Below are 15,034 nucleotides of genomic sequence, written 5' to 3'. Positions count from 1 at the left end.
AGAGTCTTCAGAAGCCCTCCGTGTATGCTTTTTCAGCGATGGTGGTCGCAGCAGTGGTTCCGAGCGTGCACTAGGAAACAGCTGTGGGGGCTTTGAAGGGACCCCAAAGCTCTTCGACTGTTTTTTGTCCCCCGGACGCAGGTCTGGCTGGGCATTCTGTATCATCATCTCCTTTTCTGTATCCGTCTCACCAACTGTACGCCGTCGAGCTTGTTCCAGTTCAGCTCTATGGACGCCAGTCTGATCGCTTGGAACAAAGGTCGGCCGATAACCTGATGCTGTAACTGGTGGACTATTTCCATACGATCCGGTCGGCTGGGCTGACTTCGAGTTGTTGCTGCAGAGCTGAGCAGCTTTCCACTGGCTGGAACAAATGCGCACCTTTCTACCCAGTATCGATTCAAGCAACAATGGACGGCCAAGGATGTAGCCTACGGGAGATATGGTGTCCTTCGAATTGGCGAGGGCCCATTCCTGGGGTATCGATTGACGATAGCTTCGTGCGTCCGTGGTATTGCCCCTCTTCTCACAAATATTTGCCAACAGTGATGAACATGCCAGGTAATCATTGTCGTCTCGCCTAAGGAGCTTCTTCTTTGCTTCATAAACAGATTTGCAAGTGCTATAGGCGTCTTTCAAGCGACCCTCCTGTAAGAGAGCAATTGTGATTGCTTGCCGAAGGTCATAGATTGAAGTGAGGGGCGTAAATTCCGAATTCGACAGCTCCGACACTATTGTCGCCGCTCTGTCCCATTCCCCTAGCAGACAGCAGTAAAGAGCCCACTGGAGTTTGAGTTTCGAGAGGTCCTCGTGTTCACAAGGGTCACCATGTGAGCTTTGGAGGGCCTGGTGCAGACACTGCTCAGCCTCGGAAAAGTCACCCTTGATGAAGCTTTCATACGCGATCTCTTCTTGGCGTCTTAAGAGTTCGGTGTCGATAAAAGACTTATCAAGGACCTCTCGGCTTTTCGCGCCCAAGGCGGTCAAGGTTTTCGAAGTTCGCCGTGGCGAGTACCCCATATCTGAAGACGTAACGGGCGCTGCCACATCACTACAATGTGACTTGGGCGTTTGGTGTAAGGTGTTATTCTCCAACGGCATGACACTGAGCATCGCGCTATGCCCATTCACACTTCCGATGTGCTTTGACTGGTCATCAATAAATCCTCCAAGCCTGCTGTTGAGGCGGCGGCTGCGTTTCCCAGTGTCGAATTGTTTATAAGCCGTAGAGCTTGCTGCGGATACGGCGCGGGTCGCGAGATCCATAATGGTCGTGGCATGGAGGTCTAGAGATAGCAAGAAAGAGCCTTGAGTGAAGCAGACAGGCCATGAAGTGGGAGAATGCAAGGATGAGGAGTTTGCAAGGAAAAGAGCTGGTTTCCCAGAGCCTGGTTTTTAATAGATTCGAGTACCAATAGGACTCACGGCGGCCTGGGTTTGTTGCCATGCCTCTATTCGCCCTCGTTTCAAGCTGATTGGTAGTAGGGGAGCGCCATGCAGGAGCAGGCTGCCAGACAGGTGGCAGCGCGCAAAAGCTGACACGCCTGGATGTTTATGGCTCGACAACAACATGGCGCAGCATTATTGAGGCCTCACGATGCTATTGGGAAGGGATTTGTGTCAGGCTGAGCGGAGTTCCCGTTGTCGTTGGTGTGTAGCACCTAGAGTCAGCTGTTCACAGTCCATACTGCGCAAGAATCCAATGATGGGAGAGATCCAGACGCAGATTCAAATGCGGGCGCACGGGGGTAGCGAATTTGCCTTGGGAGGCGAAGCAAGCATGTGTATAGCAAAGAAAGCGAGAATAGTATTTTCGTTAAACTTGCAAAAGTTCAAGAAAGTGCATCTCTTATGTGTAGCACAGGTGTGTGGTTGAGAATGCAGGATTCAGCTTGAGCCACACAGCCATTGAAGACGCAGCCTGCTTGGCCGTCTCGGAGAAAGAAGGAAAGAGAAGGAAAGATCAGGGAAAGGCAGGTCTTGATGACAGCTGAGACAGACGCCGCCTGCGCTTTGGTTAATGACGATGCAAGACGTCGTCTCGACTGGCATGAGGCACAGTTGGGGATATTACCTAAACCCAGAGCGGCTAAGAGGCGCTTGAATAGCGGGGAAAAACAAAGTTCCGGCTGCAATATGGACCAGAAAGGAAGGCGTGCCTCTTCTGTTCTTGCCATTCTTCCAGTTCATCTTCAGGCGCTCGGACCAATAGCCCGCCGACCTCCCGCAATGCCAATAGCCAACAGGCATACAGCGACAAGCGGGCTCTTGCAGCCTCGCAGTGAATTTATTCCTTTCATCTCCGCGTTCCTCCTGCGAAGAGCGGACGAGTACGCGTTCATGCGGCTTAATGAGCATTTCTAGGTGCGACCTTCGGACACTGCCTTCCCAGCTTTGGTTTTGATACCTCGACCCTGAGGCAATAATCTGCCAGCGCGTCCAGCCGCCCAACACCTGTGCGACAGTGGCCCTAGTTGGCCACTAGCACGCGATACTCACTCACATCTATCTGTTCTCTCTTCCCTCGAAGCCTTGGTACGTCACGACTATTCTCTTTTGTATTTTGTTCTGTCGAATGATGCCTATGGTAAAAGGTCTGACTGAACGGAACCCTTCTGGTCGCGTCATGCTCACCCTGATCCCATCGATGGCGTTGTTGCTTCCATCAACTCCGCCTTAAGCACACGCGCCCCAACTGAGCTCTCTCACATATCACATTTGTTTGAGGGCATTCGGGGCCGGTCACATTAGAGTCTCTCCTGTCGCAATATGGAGTCCTCTTCCTCGTCGCTGCCACGGATCTCGACCAAAGGCCGCGACATACAGCAGGCTTAGGTCTGCAATGGATCAGGGAAGACGTGGCGGAACCGCTGAGGTGCCTAGCTTGACGGCCAATAATAACTGAAAAGATCTGACTTTGACTGTTTTCACAATCGTGCTCGCTCGCATTCAGCTCTGCGTTTGCAATCTGCTTACTGAATTCTATCATAGGTGGCCTCATTTTTGGTCTTGACCAGCCCAACTCATCGACAAACAAAATCAACATTACTCAAATCTCGAGCGGAGCCATATGCCTCACGACGTCTGGATTGTGTTCCTCTACCTCAGGTCAGCCCCGGGCCTTCTCTCTCCAACCACATGCAACTCGGTTCTCCCCAAAGCACACGCTTGGTGGAGCTTTACGCGGTTTAAACCATCACAGTGGTAGACATGACAGGCCACAATGCACCTTCACAGATCGGCGGAAGCTGCGCATTCCCGGGCTGTGGAAGCATAGTGTTGCTCAGCACCTCGCAGTTCTGCAGTAGACACCAGCCGCGGAGGTCCAGCTCAGTTGCATCCGGTGTTTCTCCCACGACCACCACTCATGCCAGGACACCCGGCTTGGTTGATCGGGGCTTCACAGCCAAGAGGGGCCGAGGGCGTTTCCTTCTGAAATCATCTGGCCCTGGGCGGTCAACAGTCAAGAGTCAGCTTCCAGCAAAACCTGGCGGGACCTCTCAGGGGAGACCTAGCACGGAAGCGAAAACACATGGAACGGCAAGTCCCACGCCTAAACCAGATCCCGGCCGACCTCGCAGCGAGTCCATCGGTCAGGCTAGTTCCGCCATTCCCGAAAACAACAATGTGGATGATCCTCAAAACCATGCCTCAAAGCCCAAACCTAGCGCGGCGCCGATATCAGATGCAGCTCATGCCGAGCCCAATGGAGACGTCACCAAGGCCGTGGAGGATCCTCCATCCGATGGAATGTCTTTTGGTGTCTCTGACCTTCACAAGCTGCCAACCGAGGCTATTGAGAGTATAACAGACAATACAGTGAAGCAGTCATGTGTTCCCAAGCTGGCCAAGAAGAATCCAGCTCCCGTTACGAACATGGAGTCGGAGGCCCTCTCAATACGAGACTCAGAGGCAGAAGCACCGACAAATGAGCGAGTACATGTGTCTGCTCATATTCGAGTATCGGTGACAACTGAAGAATTACCGGATATCGGCATACCTGATCTGCCTCAAGAGCTGAAGGCTTCGTCAGAACTGACCACGCAGCAGGATGTCATTCCTGCTTCTCCACAGAAACACAATGCTGAAGGGAGAAAGGAGGATCGCCCGTCCGGCCCTCCGCCCCGCAAGAAGAGAAAGCCGGACTCGCCGATTCAACAAGAGGGCGTTAAGGTTACCGATGCTGCTCCTCCGGAGTCGCCATTGGCTCGTTCTAAAATCCCATCTCAACAGGCAAATGATGAATCATTGTCGAGTAGGGTCCGCTCTCCGCCGGCCCAATCAATCGATCTGAACGTTGAAGATGACGACGAAGCCAACATGGCTGATGTAAGTGAGTCTTCGGACGACGATGAAGACCCCAAGCCGGCAGACACGGTCATGCTACCCTTTAGAGCGAAGTATGAAGCTCGTAGGAAGAAGATGCTGGCTGCTTTTGACTCGGCTGCCTTCGATGCATGTATCTATCGACAGTCAGATCTGCGTCCGCCTCCCGGTGTTGTCATCCCATCCCGCAAAACTCGAAAGGCGAAGGCTTCAAGCGAAGAACCCCGGCTCTTTCTGCCTGTGAACCCGGCCATTCATAGAATGCACAACCGATCAGAAGATTGGTACAAGAAAAAGTGCCAAGAGATCAAGCGCCGCCCTAGACGAAAAGCATGGTTCGGTAAAGTGTTGGAGAGACAGAGATGGCTAAACGCGAGGGAGGCCAAGTTGGATGAGGAATGCGAACAGGCTCGGCTGGCAGGAAAAGATCCACCGTTCAAACCTCCACAGCCAAGAACACACAAGCGGATTCTCGACTTTGGGGATGTCCCCGAAGAAGAGCTCCCGGAGGATGTGCGCAACAATCCTGCGTGGTTGAAGGCATGTGCCTGGCATCGAGAGACCATGAACAAAGCACTGCAACGCCAGCACCAAGTCAATAAAACGACTGAAGAGACGCAACGCTTCTTCATGGAGGCTTTTAGCGAACTCCCCCTTTGAAGAAAGCAACACGCAGGACCCTTCGGTCCCTGGGAACATGAGAAGCACATCGGAATGTCTGTGAGAGTGATAGGCTCGGTCACGAGTTCATAGCTGAGTCACGCTGGGGAACATCACGAAGCTACGAAAAGAATGGGCGGGCGTGGTGTTGAAAAGCAGTCCCAAAGCAGATGTTGCTGCGAGGGATGGAGTTTTGGGGGCTCTCTTGGGGTTTGTCATTTTTAGCATCTGGGATGGGAAACATGGAGCTGCACGCGGTTGCCGGTCAATGAATGGCGAGAGCCATCTACATCAGGCCTCTTCTACCAGCGATAGAACACATAAGCCTACATACATTCATAAACACATACAGATTCACGACACAAGACGATGAATAAAGATTGGATTGGGAATCAAACAGGACAACTGGTATTGCTGCTATGTACAGTCTATCACTCCGGACATTTTCCTCCCGCCCAAACAAAACGCCCCTTTTCCACTGGTTGGTTTCCTACAAACATCCAAATGTCCAAACTCGTTAGTTATAGAAGCGCCGAAAAGAGCCAAACACCTGTCCCGCGGCGGCGACTTGCCTGCCTACTGTGGCTGGTATCAAACCCCCCTCCTTGGCTTTGTCGTCTATATGCCCTTGGACAGCAGGTTGAGGGCGCTGCCGGCAAGAATGAAACCGGCCTGGTCCTTGGTGACGGCGTGCTTGGTCGGGATGAGGATCTCCTCGCCTGAGGCCTTGGTGACGCGGAGCTGGACTTCACCCTTGCCCTCGTTCTGGAGCATCTCGTAGAGGCCGACGGTGGCGACCTCGTCACCGGCGGCGATCTTGTCGTAGTCGGCCTCGTTCTCGAAGGTCAGGGGCACGACACCCTGCTTCTTGAGGTTGGTCTCGTGGATACGGGCGAACGACTTGGTGAGGACGACGCGGGCGCCGAGGTATCGGGGCTGCAGGGCGGCATGCTCACGGGCGGAACCCTCGCCGTAGTTGTGCTCGGCGACGACGAGCCACTCCTGACCGCGGTCCTTCCAGAGCTGGCCGAGCTCAGGGATGGTGTGCTTGGAGCCGTCGAGGTCGTAAGCGGCGTTGACCTCACCAGTCTCGGCGTTGATGGCTGTGTTGAGGGTGTTGGTGCTGATGTTGGGCAGGTGGCCCTTGTACTTGAGCCAGGGGCCGGCAGCAGAGATGGTATCAGTCGTGCACTTGCCAGTGACCTTGACGAGAACACGGAGGCCAGAGAGGTCGGACGAGGGGAATGGGGGGAAGGGGTCGAGGAAGGCCAGACGCTCCGAGGTAGGAGAGATGGCGATCTGGGCGTTGGCGTCAGGGGCCTGAGACAGGACGCCTAGTGAAGGGTTACCGGACTCGAAGGGAGTCTGAGGGCCCTCAAGACCATGAGGAGGAGAGAACTTGAAGTCCTTGCCGTCAGGGGTCTTGATGCTGTCGGTCACGGGGTTGAATGTGGTCGAACCAGCAAAGGCCATGGCGGTGACGATCTCGGGGGAGGCGAGGAAGTTCATGGTATCAGGGTTTCCATCATTGCGGCCACGGAAGTTTCGGTTGTAAGAAGTCAGGATAGCGTTGCTGGTGCCCTTGGTCACTCCGTCCTGTCGCTTCCACTGACCAATACAGGGACCACAGGCGTTGGAGAGGACGATGCCGCCAGCCTCCTGGAAGGTCTCAAGAGTACCATCACGCTCGAGTGTGGCTCGAATCTGCTCGCTGCCGGGAGTGATGTAGAAGTCGGCAGCAGGCTTAAGACCAGCCGCCTTAGCGTCCTTGAGCAGACTCTCGACTCGGGTCATGTCCTCGTAAGAGCTGTTGGTGCAGCTACCAATGAGACCGGCAGACAGAACCTCGGGCCATTTCTGGTCCTTGACAACCTCCTTGAACTTGGAAAGAGGGGTGGCCAAATCGGGAGTGAAGGGGCCGTTGATGTGAGGCTCTAGAGTAGACAGGTCGATAGTGATGAGGTCGTCGTACTCGGCACCCTCGTCGGCCTTGAATCGCCACTGAGCATCGGGGTCAGAGCTGTTGCTGGCAAAGTTCTCGAGAGCCTCGATATTCTTGTTCGCGTTCGATCGTCGGGTCGAATCGAGGTATCTAGCCGAGGCCTCGGTGTAGGGGAAGATGGATGTTGTGGCGCCAACCTCTGCTCCCATGTTACACACAGTAGCCATACCAGTCGCACTGAGGGTGTTGACACCCTCTCCGAAGTACTCAATGATGGAGCCAGTGCCTCCACGGACAGTGAGGTGTCCGGCGAGGCGGAGGATAATATCCTTGGGGGAAGCCCAGTTGTTGAGCTTGCCGATAAGCTGGACACCAAGGATCTTGGGGGCCTTGAGCTCCCAGGGAGCGCCAACCAGAGCTTCAACGGCGTCAGCACCACCAACACCGATAGTCACAGTGCTGAGACCACCAGCGTTGGGGCTGTGAGAGTCGGTACCAAGCATCATCAGTCCAGGGAGAGCGTAGTTCTCGAGGACAGTCTGGTGAATAATACCAGCACCAGGAGGCCAAAAGTCCATTCCATACTTGCGCGCCGCAGACTCAAGGAAGTCAAACACCTCCTTGTTGGTCTGAATACCGGCCTCCAAATCATCCTCAGCACCCTTGGAACCCACAATCAAGTGGTCACAGTGGATGCTGGCGGGAATAGCAGGCTTGGCCAGGTTGCAAGACATGAACTGGAGGATGGCCATCTGGGCGGAGGCGTCCTGCATGTTGACACGGTCAGGCTTGAGGCGCAGGTTGGCCTTGCCGCGGATGCTGCGTCCATTGTCGGTGTTTGTGAGCAGCGAGTCCTCAGGGTTGTCGAGGTGGCTGTAGAGGATCTTCTCGGCGAGGGTCAGACGCTGCTTGCCGAGCACGCGACGGACCTCGGTGTACTTGGTGTAGAGCTTCTCGTAGGTGGGGGGAAGCGACTTGACCGATGAGAAGTTTCTCCGGGAGTCTCTCGTAGCAGCGATGGCAGCAGCCGATCGGACGGTATTGGGGCCGGCGCGTCGCAAGAGTTGCTGTTATACGAGGCAAAGCAAAGAGTCAGTCTGGGTGGTAGTTCTCCGTTGTCGGGTACGGTCTCCCTGAATTGACAGAGAGACCAACTCAATTGCAGCGATTAACGACAGAAACAAGACAACAAGCCAACTTACCGTCATGGCGCCGCCTGAGCGGCTGGCCACCTCCATTGAAGCCATGGTGCGCGGGTGTACAGTGACGATGGAAAAGGATGACTCTTTTCTGAGTCCCCAGCTGCTGCGATGGAGTCGTTTGTAGATTTTGGTGGGGGCGAGTTCGGGGGAAATTTTTGGATCAATTGTAAATTGGCAGGAGCGGATTGGAGTTTGTGGGCTAGATCCGGGGATGTGGGGCTTCACCTGCGCCGACCACCGGCCGAGGGGAGGTGTGGATTGATGAATGAATGCAGGAAGCTATTCACAAACACGAAAGATAGACATTAACAGAACAATTGAATGGCAATGCCTCATTATGCATATTACTTGTTTCCATTCATTCAATGCTTTGTATTATCATGGGCGCCGCATCCTCGCCCTGACCAAGTCCATCTATCTATCAAAACAACCATTCAATCCTTCATCTCAAATACATGCATCCTAATACACAGCGACTCCATCAGCATCCTCCAGCCATAACGCCGCCAGGTCCTTAGCCAATCCCAATCGCAGCTTTCGAAGCACATCTTCTCCCTTGGTCGTCGCCAACCAAGGCTTTCTCCAATCCCATCCTCTGTGCACCTTGCCTCCTGCTGAGACCGACTTGTGCAGATGATTCACCAGCATGGAGCTACCGCTCATGATATAACTGCTTCCGCTCAGTGAGGATGTTGATTTGGCCATCAAGTCTTGTGGGTTCGATCCCTTCAGACCCTGAGCAGATGCCAGTACCAGGCCAAAGAAGTCGTCACATGCCGAATATACTCGTTCGCCGACAGTCTGGATATCCTCGATAGCCTTCATCAGAATGTCAATCTGACTCAGTGTGATGACTCCGGGCGACTGGTTGATAAAGACAGTAGCCTCGCCGAGCAAGGCCAGCAAAAAGTCCTCGCTTACTACCGAGTCTCGGGTGTCGTCATAAAGTCCGCCGCGGATGTTGTCGTCGGAGCTGGAAATGACGGCCACCAATGCAGATGCTGCTTGCTTCTTGAGCTTCAGAGCCCTCGTGGGCGAAATGGCTTCAAGATCTTCCGCGTCTCTGGTTTCGTAGAATTTGCGCAGCGTCGCGTAGCCACTCAGCATCCTGCCAAGAAGTTGAGCAGCCTCCAGGTCCTGCTTGGCGCGTCTCTCCAGGGTCTCGGTACGCTTCCGCAGCAGGTCCCTCAGTTCTCCGTCAAGATCCTTCTCCGAAGGGTAGACTGTGGATTGAACGAGCGAGTAGGACATGAGCAGGTTGAGCACCTCGCGAACCTTGTCAGGTCGGTGAGAGAGCGCATAATACCAAAGGGCGTCACCGTATCGGTGTGATGCTTTGGACAGAATCTCTGCAAAAGTCTTTCCCGATGTTAGCTTGAATCAGAACCAAGATGCTGTATATCTCTCTTACCTCTGCTGTTTCCTCGGCATAGTTGATCATGCCCAGGTCATTCAATATCGCCCAGATCTTGTCAACCGTCTGGCTCGAGTCCTCATCTAGTGTAGCGAGCAGATCCCGAAGAAGCTCACCAACCGTCTCCTCAGATTTCTCAGGAGAGTCCATTCGGCCAAGAACCTGGATAGCCATCTCCCAGCCATCGCGCTCGGGCGACAGCTGCTCAATGCCAGCCAGCTCCCTAGCGTACAGGACGAGGGTTGTATCCTTGATCCCCTCCAGTTCATCGGCTCCTGGCTGAGCCACTCCCAATAGTGCAAGGTCATCCATGTCCAGAGTATCAAGAGGCAAAGGACTTGGGCCCTCGGGAGCGGGGAGCCATTCACCCAATGAGGCAATCTCTGCCACGGTGCAGGCTAAGGGCAGAGACCATACTCGAAGGAATCCCAGAACGGCGTTGACGTTGCCCTCAAAGGCAGATGCAATGGCCACCTCCACAGGGTTCATCACATTAGGGTTAAGATCCGAGTCGATGACCATGTGGAAGGTGGTGGTTAGTCGCTCGAAATAGTCTTCTGAGCCCGCGAATCGAGACGACGCTCGCAGGGCCTGTGATTGAGAGATCTTGAGCGTCTTGTGGCGTTGATTGCCGTCGTCCCACCATCCAAACAGACCAACAGTTGCTTCACACCAATCCTGGGCAACCTCCATAATGGCCTCGTGGTTTCCAAGCACGATACCGTAAACGGTTTGCAGGTTTTCGTAGATATCCCAGGGGATCTGGCTCGAAGCCTTCCGGGCCATTGTGGACAGTGATTGTGGTTGAGGTGAGAAATCATCATCCAGTAGGTCTTGGCCAGTCTGATCCTTCCCTTCGGCAAAGAGCGTCATTCTATTCAGAGAACCGCGTGCCTGGATCCGGAACAAAGTCCAGTTGCTATTCCAGATATCCCATTCCGATCTCGTGGCAGGGCATTGATCAAGGATCTCGCAAGTAGCGGCAGCAAACCGTCTAACGTTCTCAAGGGCCTTGCCTGTATACGCCAGCTCGCCCCGGGGCCCACGGCGAACATTCTCCCAACCAGCCTCCCTCAGCAGCTTAGACGCACCAGCGACATCTCCGCGGAGCAGGGCACATCGTACTGTCTGCCAGAACAGGCTATGGCAGGCAGGACTAGGGCTATAGCGGCTGATCTCGCGCACTTGGTCAGGGTAGAGGTTGTGGCTGGTCTGCATCCAGTCGAAAAGGATCTCGGGCAAGGGTGGCGTCTTCTCGTCATCGGTGTTGCTGTCAAAACGGGTGTGGTGCATTCGAAGGATTAGATGTGCGATATATGATGCCTTTTCAAAGGGAACAGCGTTTGGTCCAGGGCCAATTGTCGCAAAGTCTTCTCCTTCTGGTTGGGGTAGGGCGTCAACGTATTGGTTCCAGAGCTCGACCAGACGGTATGTGATATTGGCGAGAGAGTTGTCCATCTTTTCGACATCTTCCTCGGGGCCGACTCCCTCCTCGTAGAGCCGGCAAACGAGCTGCTCGGTGTTGATGAGCAGGTCCGCAGGCTCGACCACTCGCGCAGGTTCATGCTGGCTATAGAGGTTCTTGGCAATCGAAGCGAATTGGAAGCCCTGTTTTCTGGCCGTCATACCCAGATGGGCTGAAGACTGCTTAAAGATACTCTCTGCCTCCCTACGAATTCGGTTCGTCGCGGCCGGTGTGTTGAGCATCATCAGGTCTGACTCGTCGCCAATGATCGGCTGCCCATAAGGTCGATCATCGTGGCGCATGTTCAGAAACATGTCGGGGTCAGAGGAACCCTCACGTTCCGCGAAAAAGGGGTCGTCGTCTTGGGGTTCTCCGAGGGCATCCTCGTCAATGTCTTGGTCGATAAATCGTTCAATCTCGGCGTCGACTTCGTCGTCCTCCTCCTGTCCTTCGTCGGGAATGGTAGACATGCGGAAAAGGCTTCCCCGGTGAGGCGGAAGCTCCATTTCTCCCTCGGCATCTTGTTCCTCCTCTTCCTCCTCGTCTGCGGCGCTGAGCTGGCGGCTCAGGGCTGAAGGCTGTCTTCCTCTAATCGAACGACCGAGCGGGTTACTTGAGGTACTCGTTCGACCACCACCAAAAAGATTTCTTCCAGACCCGGTATTTGAGACTCCAAAGTTGAGGGGCTTGGTGTCGGTCATACCGTGCATCATGGAGCTCCCCAAGAATGAGGCCGTCGGCGCGCCAGCGGGCGTGAAGGAAGCGACCGAGGAGGGTGGCGGCCCGGCTGGAGTCGTCGAGGGGTTATCGCCAAGAAAAGAGAATCCCGTGCCATAGTTCTGGCCCTTTTCCGGTGTCGACGGTGCCGGACTGGCGGGAGGGCTCGAGTCGGGAACAACGAATCTGAAGGCCATGATGCGAGGAAGCTAGGCTGCGAGAGCTCCCAGGGCCTCAAATGATGGGGTAGTTTGGCGCAGCGATGGCGGAAAGGTCCGTCATACGTCCAGTCGGTAAGAGCGCTGTTTTCGCATTAACGGTCGTCCTCTTGCGACGCGACGAATGGCGATGTTTGATGAGGCGTTGGATTGACAAAGTTGTCGTTGGCTGCGAGCTGAGACGCGCCTAGGATATTTTTTGGGAGCTATCGCGATAGGCAACGCATGGTCCGGTGTTTATCCGGCACAAGAAACACCTTGCCCCCGTTGTTCCACTCATTATTGTCCACCCCACTTGATCAAGGCGAGCGACAAAATCGTTGATGCATTTACATCTTTTTGGGTATGAAGACAAAAGAAGCAGTCGAAGTGGACACTGGCTGAGCTTATTTGCGACCTCACCTCTTGCTGTATCGTTGGAACGCTTTTCAGGGATGAATACGTCGTAACTCTATGGATCGTTGTTGTTTCTCAGAGGAAAAAGCATTTATGATGAAGCAGTCTGCTTGACGAGCATGACCCTCAAAAGGCCATTGGCCATTGTTCACCTCGAAGATGGGATTTCGGTGACGACTAAACTGGAATGCGAGGGGAGCGCAGAGCATCCATCATCAATGGTTAGCGTAGGCGCGCAGAGTTTTCTTCGGAGAGCCGCTCGTTTCTTCTTACGAAGCCTCATTTCTCCTGATGGAACCTCTTATCTTTAAGGTCCGGAACCGCCTCCGCTTTGCTTCGGTCTTTTGGACCAGCCACTGAGCCAAGCTACATAGTACAACTGAGGTGATCATGAACTTGCCGAATGCCACCGGGAAAAGCGATGGTGCAAGTGGGCACGGCATCAGAGGACGGGCCACGGAACCCCTTCCGACCCCGTGAATGGACAAACTCCATGACACTGCAGCAATGAGAGCGCCTCTGCCTGAGTCACGCCGGGCGTTGCTGATCAAGACCGTCGGTCTCGTCGGTCTCATCTGCCGAAGCCGCAGGACTGCGCCCACTTGCGTGTCTCGCCAGTTACCCATCTTCGGGAAGCGTTTACCTCAGGCCCCGGTGCCATCTTGCAGTTCGCACCAATGGCGCAGCACCTCGGCACGCCCAGCCAACCTCCCCGCACTCTGCTCCCACGCAAATCCAGTTCCGGGAGCAATCACGGTCCAATGGGCGAGGCGCCTCTGGTCGGCACCGCGTCAGTTTTCCTATCGCAGCCGAATTGTGCGTGTGGATTTTCACCTCTATTGCGGGGTAGGTAGCAGCTTTACGGAGTTGCTCGGGGATCGGAATCTGGCGTTGCGGGTTTCCAACCGTCTACATAAACACTTTGCGCACTTGGTCGTAACTGAGAAGAATCATAGAAGCCCATCCCTCCTCCCCAATTGTCTGTCGATTTTTCTTCTCTCCTTCATTGACAGTTCAATCTTCCATCCCAACAAGACACAATGGCTTCTACTGCTGGCAAGGTATGTTTTGCTCCCACCCTATGCTACCCCTCATCTATGCCCAATACCCCACCCTGAGTTGATGGGGATGGAACCTTCGCGATGGGAGAGCTCAAGTTGACCTCATGGCGTAGACCATCACTTGCAAGGCCGCCGTCGCCTGGGAGGCCGGCAAGCCCCTTTCCATTGAGGACATTGAGGTCCTTCCCCCCAGGGCCAACGAGGTCCGTATCCAGATCTACTACACTGGTGTTTGCCACACAGGTTAGTTCTTTTGCATGCCTCGTCATCAAGCTCCGAGCATCCGCTTGGCCTCGTGAGCAGCATGAGCAGTTAGCTGATACTTTTCAGATGCCTACACTCTGTCTGGCAAGGATCCCGAGGGTGCTTTCCCCATCGTCCTCGGACACGAGGGTGCTGGTATCGTCGAGTCCGTTGGTGAGGGCGTCACCAACGTCAAGGTTGGCGACCACGTCGTCGCTCTCTAGTAAGCTCCCATCCTCAATCCCATCTGTCGTAGCATCACCTGACCTTGCCTCACCAACAGCACCCCCGAATGCAGGGAGTGCAAGTTCTGCAAGTCCGGCAAGACCAACCTCTGCGGCAAGATCCGAGCCACCCAGGGTAAGGGTCTGATGCCCGATGGCACCTCTCGATTCCGATGCAAGGGCCAGGATCTGCTCCACTTCATGGGCACTTCCACCTTCTCCCAGTACACTGTCGTCGCCGACATCTCGGTAGTTGCCATTGAGCACGATGCTCCCATGGACCGAACCTGCCTGCTCGGCTGCGGTATCACCACCGGCTACGGTGCTGCTACCATCACCGCCAACGTCCAGGAGGGCGACAACGTTGCCGTCTTCGGTGCCGGCTGTGTCGGTCTGTCCGTAGTCCAGGGTGCCGCCGCTCGCAAGGCTGGCAAGATCATCGTGGTCGATGTCAACCCCTCCAAGAAGGCTTGGGGTGACAAGTTTGGTGCCACTCACTTCGTGAACCCCCTTGACCTTGACGGCCAGACCATCCAGGACAAGCTCATTGAGATGACTGACGGTGGCTGCGACTACACCTTCGACTGCACTGGCAACGTCGGTGTCATGCGCGCTGCCCTCGAGGCTTGCCACAAGGGTTGGGGTGAGAGCATCATCATTGGTGTCGCTGCCGCTGGCCAGGAGATTTCCACCCGACGTAAGTCAATGCCCAACTTGTCAAGATGTGAAGAGACTAACACATTTCGCAGCATTCCAGCTTGTCACTGGCCGTGTGTGGAGGGGATGTGCTTTCGGTGGTGTCAAGGGTCGCTCTCAGTTGAACGGCCTCGTCGCCGACTACAAGAACGGCTCTCTCAAGGTCGACGAGTTCATCACTCACCGCAAGGTGCTTGGCGAGATCAACAACGCCTTCGAGACCATGAAGCAGGGAGACTGCATCCGTGCCGTCGTCGACATGCAAAAGCTTGACCCCAAGATTTAATGACCCAAAATGTAGTATAAATGAATGATAATTGAGTAACAACGAGACTCTTTGACCAAAGTGAAGTGAAGAAGGCGTGGAGCGGCCCTACTTATATGGATCAATCCGGCACATAGCTACCTTGATGGCCACTTCACTCACCCTGTCTTATTCGTACCAGGCAGTGCACAATGCGTACCTGTTT

The 15,034-nt window shown here is 54.6% G+C and overlaps 4 protein-coding genes across 4 annotated transcripts; 2 read left to right on the top strand and 2 right to left on the bottom strand.

Moving 5' to 3' along the window:
• Positions 1-3,210: 3,210 nt before the first annotated feature.
• NCS54_00699500 (Hypothetical protein) lies at positions 3,211-4,986 on the top strand (the record flags this gene model as incomplete). The annotated part of the gene is made up of 1 exon (XM_053152434.1): positions 3,211-4,986. The coding sequence occupies one exon, from the start codon at positions 3,211-3,213 to the stop codon at positions 4,984-4,986; it is 1,776 nt and encodes a 591-aa protein (XP_053008409.1).
• Positions 4,987-5,604: 618 nt separating this feature from the next.
• NCS54_00699400 (Aconitate hydratase, mitochondrial) lies at positions 5,605-8,247 on the bottom strand (the record flags this gene model as incomplete). The annotated part of the gene is made up of 2 exons (XM_053152433.1): positions 8,131-8,247; positions 5,605-7,995 (listed from the first exon to the last, which is right to left on the bottom strand). Exons 1-2 carry the CDS (start codon positions 8,173-8,175, stop codon positions 5,605-5,607), a joined length of 2,436 nt encoding a protein of 811 aa, XP_053008408.1. The 5' UTR covers positions 8,176-8,247.
• A 345-nt stretch (positions 8,248-8,592) lies between these two features.
• NCS54_00699300 (Nuclear pore complex protein Nup85) lies at positions 8,593-11,923 on the bottom strand (the record flags this gene model as incomplete). The annotated part of the gene is made up of 2 exons (XM_053152432.1): positions 8,593-9,489; positions 9,542-11,923. 2 exons carry the CDS (start codon positions 11,921-11,923, stop codon positions 8,593-8,595), a joined length of 3,279 nt encoding a protein of 1,092 aa, XP_053008407.1.
• Positions 11,924-13,380: 1,457 nt separating this feature from the next.
• On the top strand, positions 13,381-14,850 carry NCS54_00699200 (S-(hydroxymethyl)glutathione dehydrogenase; the record flags this gene model as incomplete). Its single annotated transcript, XM_053152431.1, has 5 exons — positions 13,381-13,401; positions 13,515-13,644; positions 13,732-13,867; positions 13,928-14,565; positions 14,618-14,850. 5 exons carry the CDS (start codon positions 13,381-13,383, stop codon positions 14,848-14,850), a joined length of 1,158 nt encoding a protein of 385 aa, XP_053008406.1.
• Between the last annotated feature and the right edge of the window lie 184 nt (positions 14,851-15,034).

Source organism: Fusarium falciforme, chromosome 5, assembly GCF_026873545.1.
Source record: "Fusarium falciforme chromosome 5, complete sequence".
NCBI classification, from domain to species: Eukaryota; Fungi; Ascomycota; class Sordariomycetes; order Hypocreales; family Nectriaceae; genus Fusarium; species Fusarium falciforme.
The sequence above is the reverse complement of the archived record's forward strand: the minus strand, read 5'-3'. Positions and strand labels throughout refer to the sequence as shown.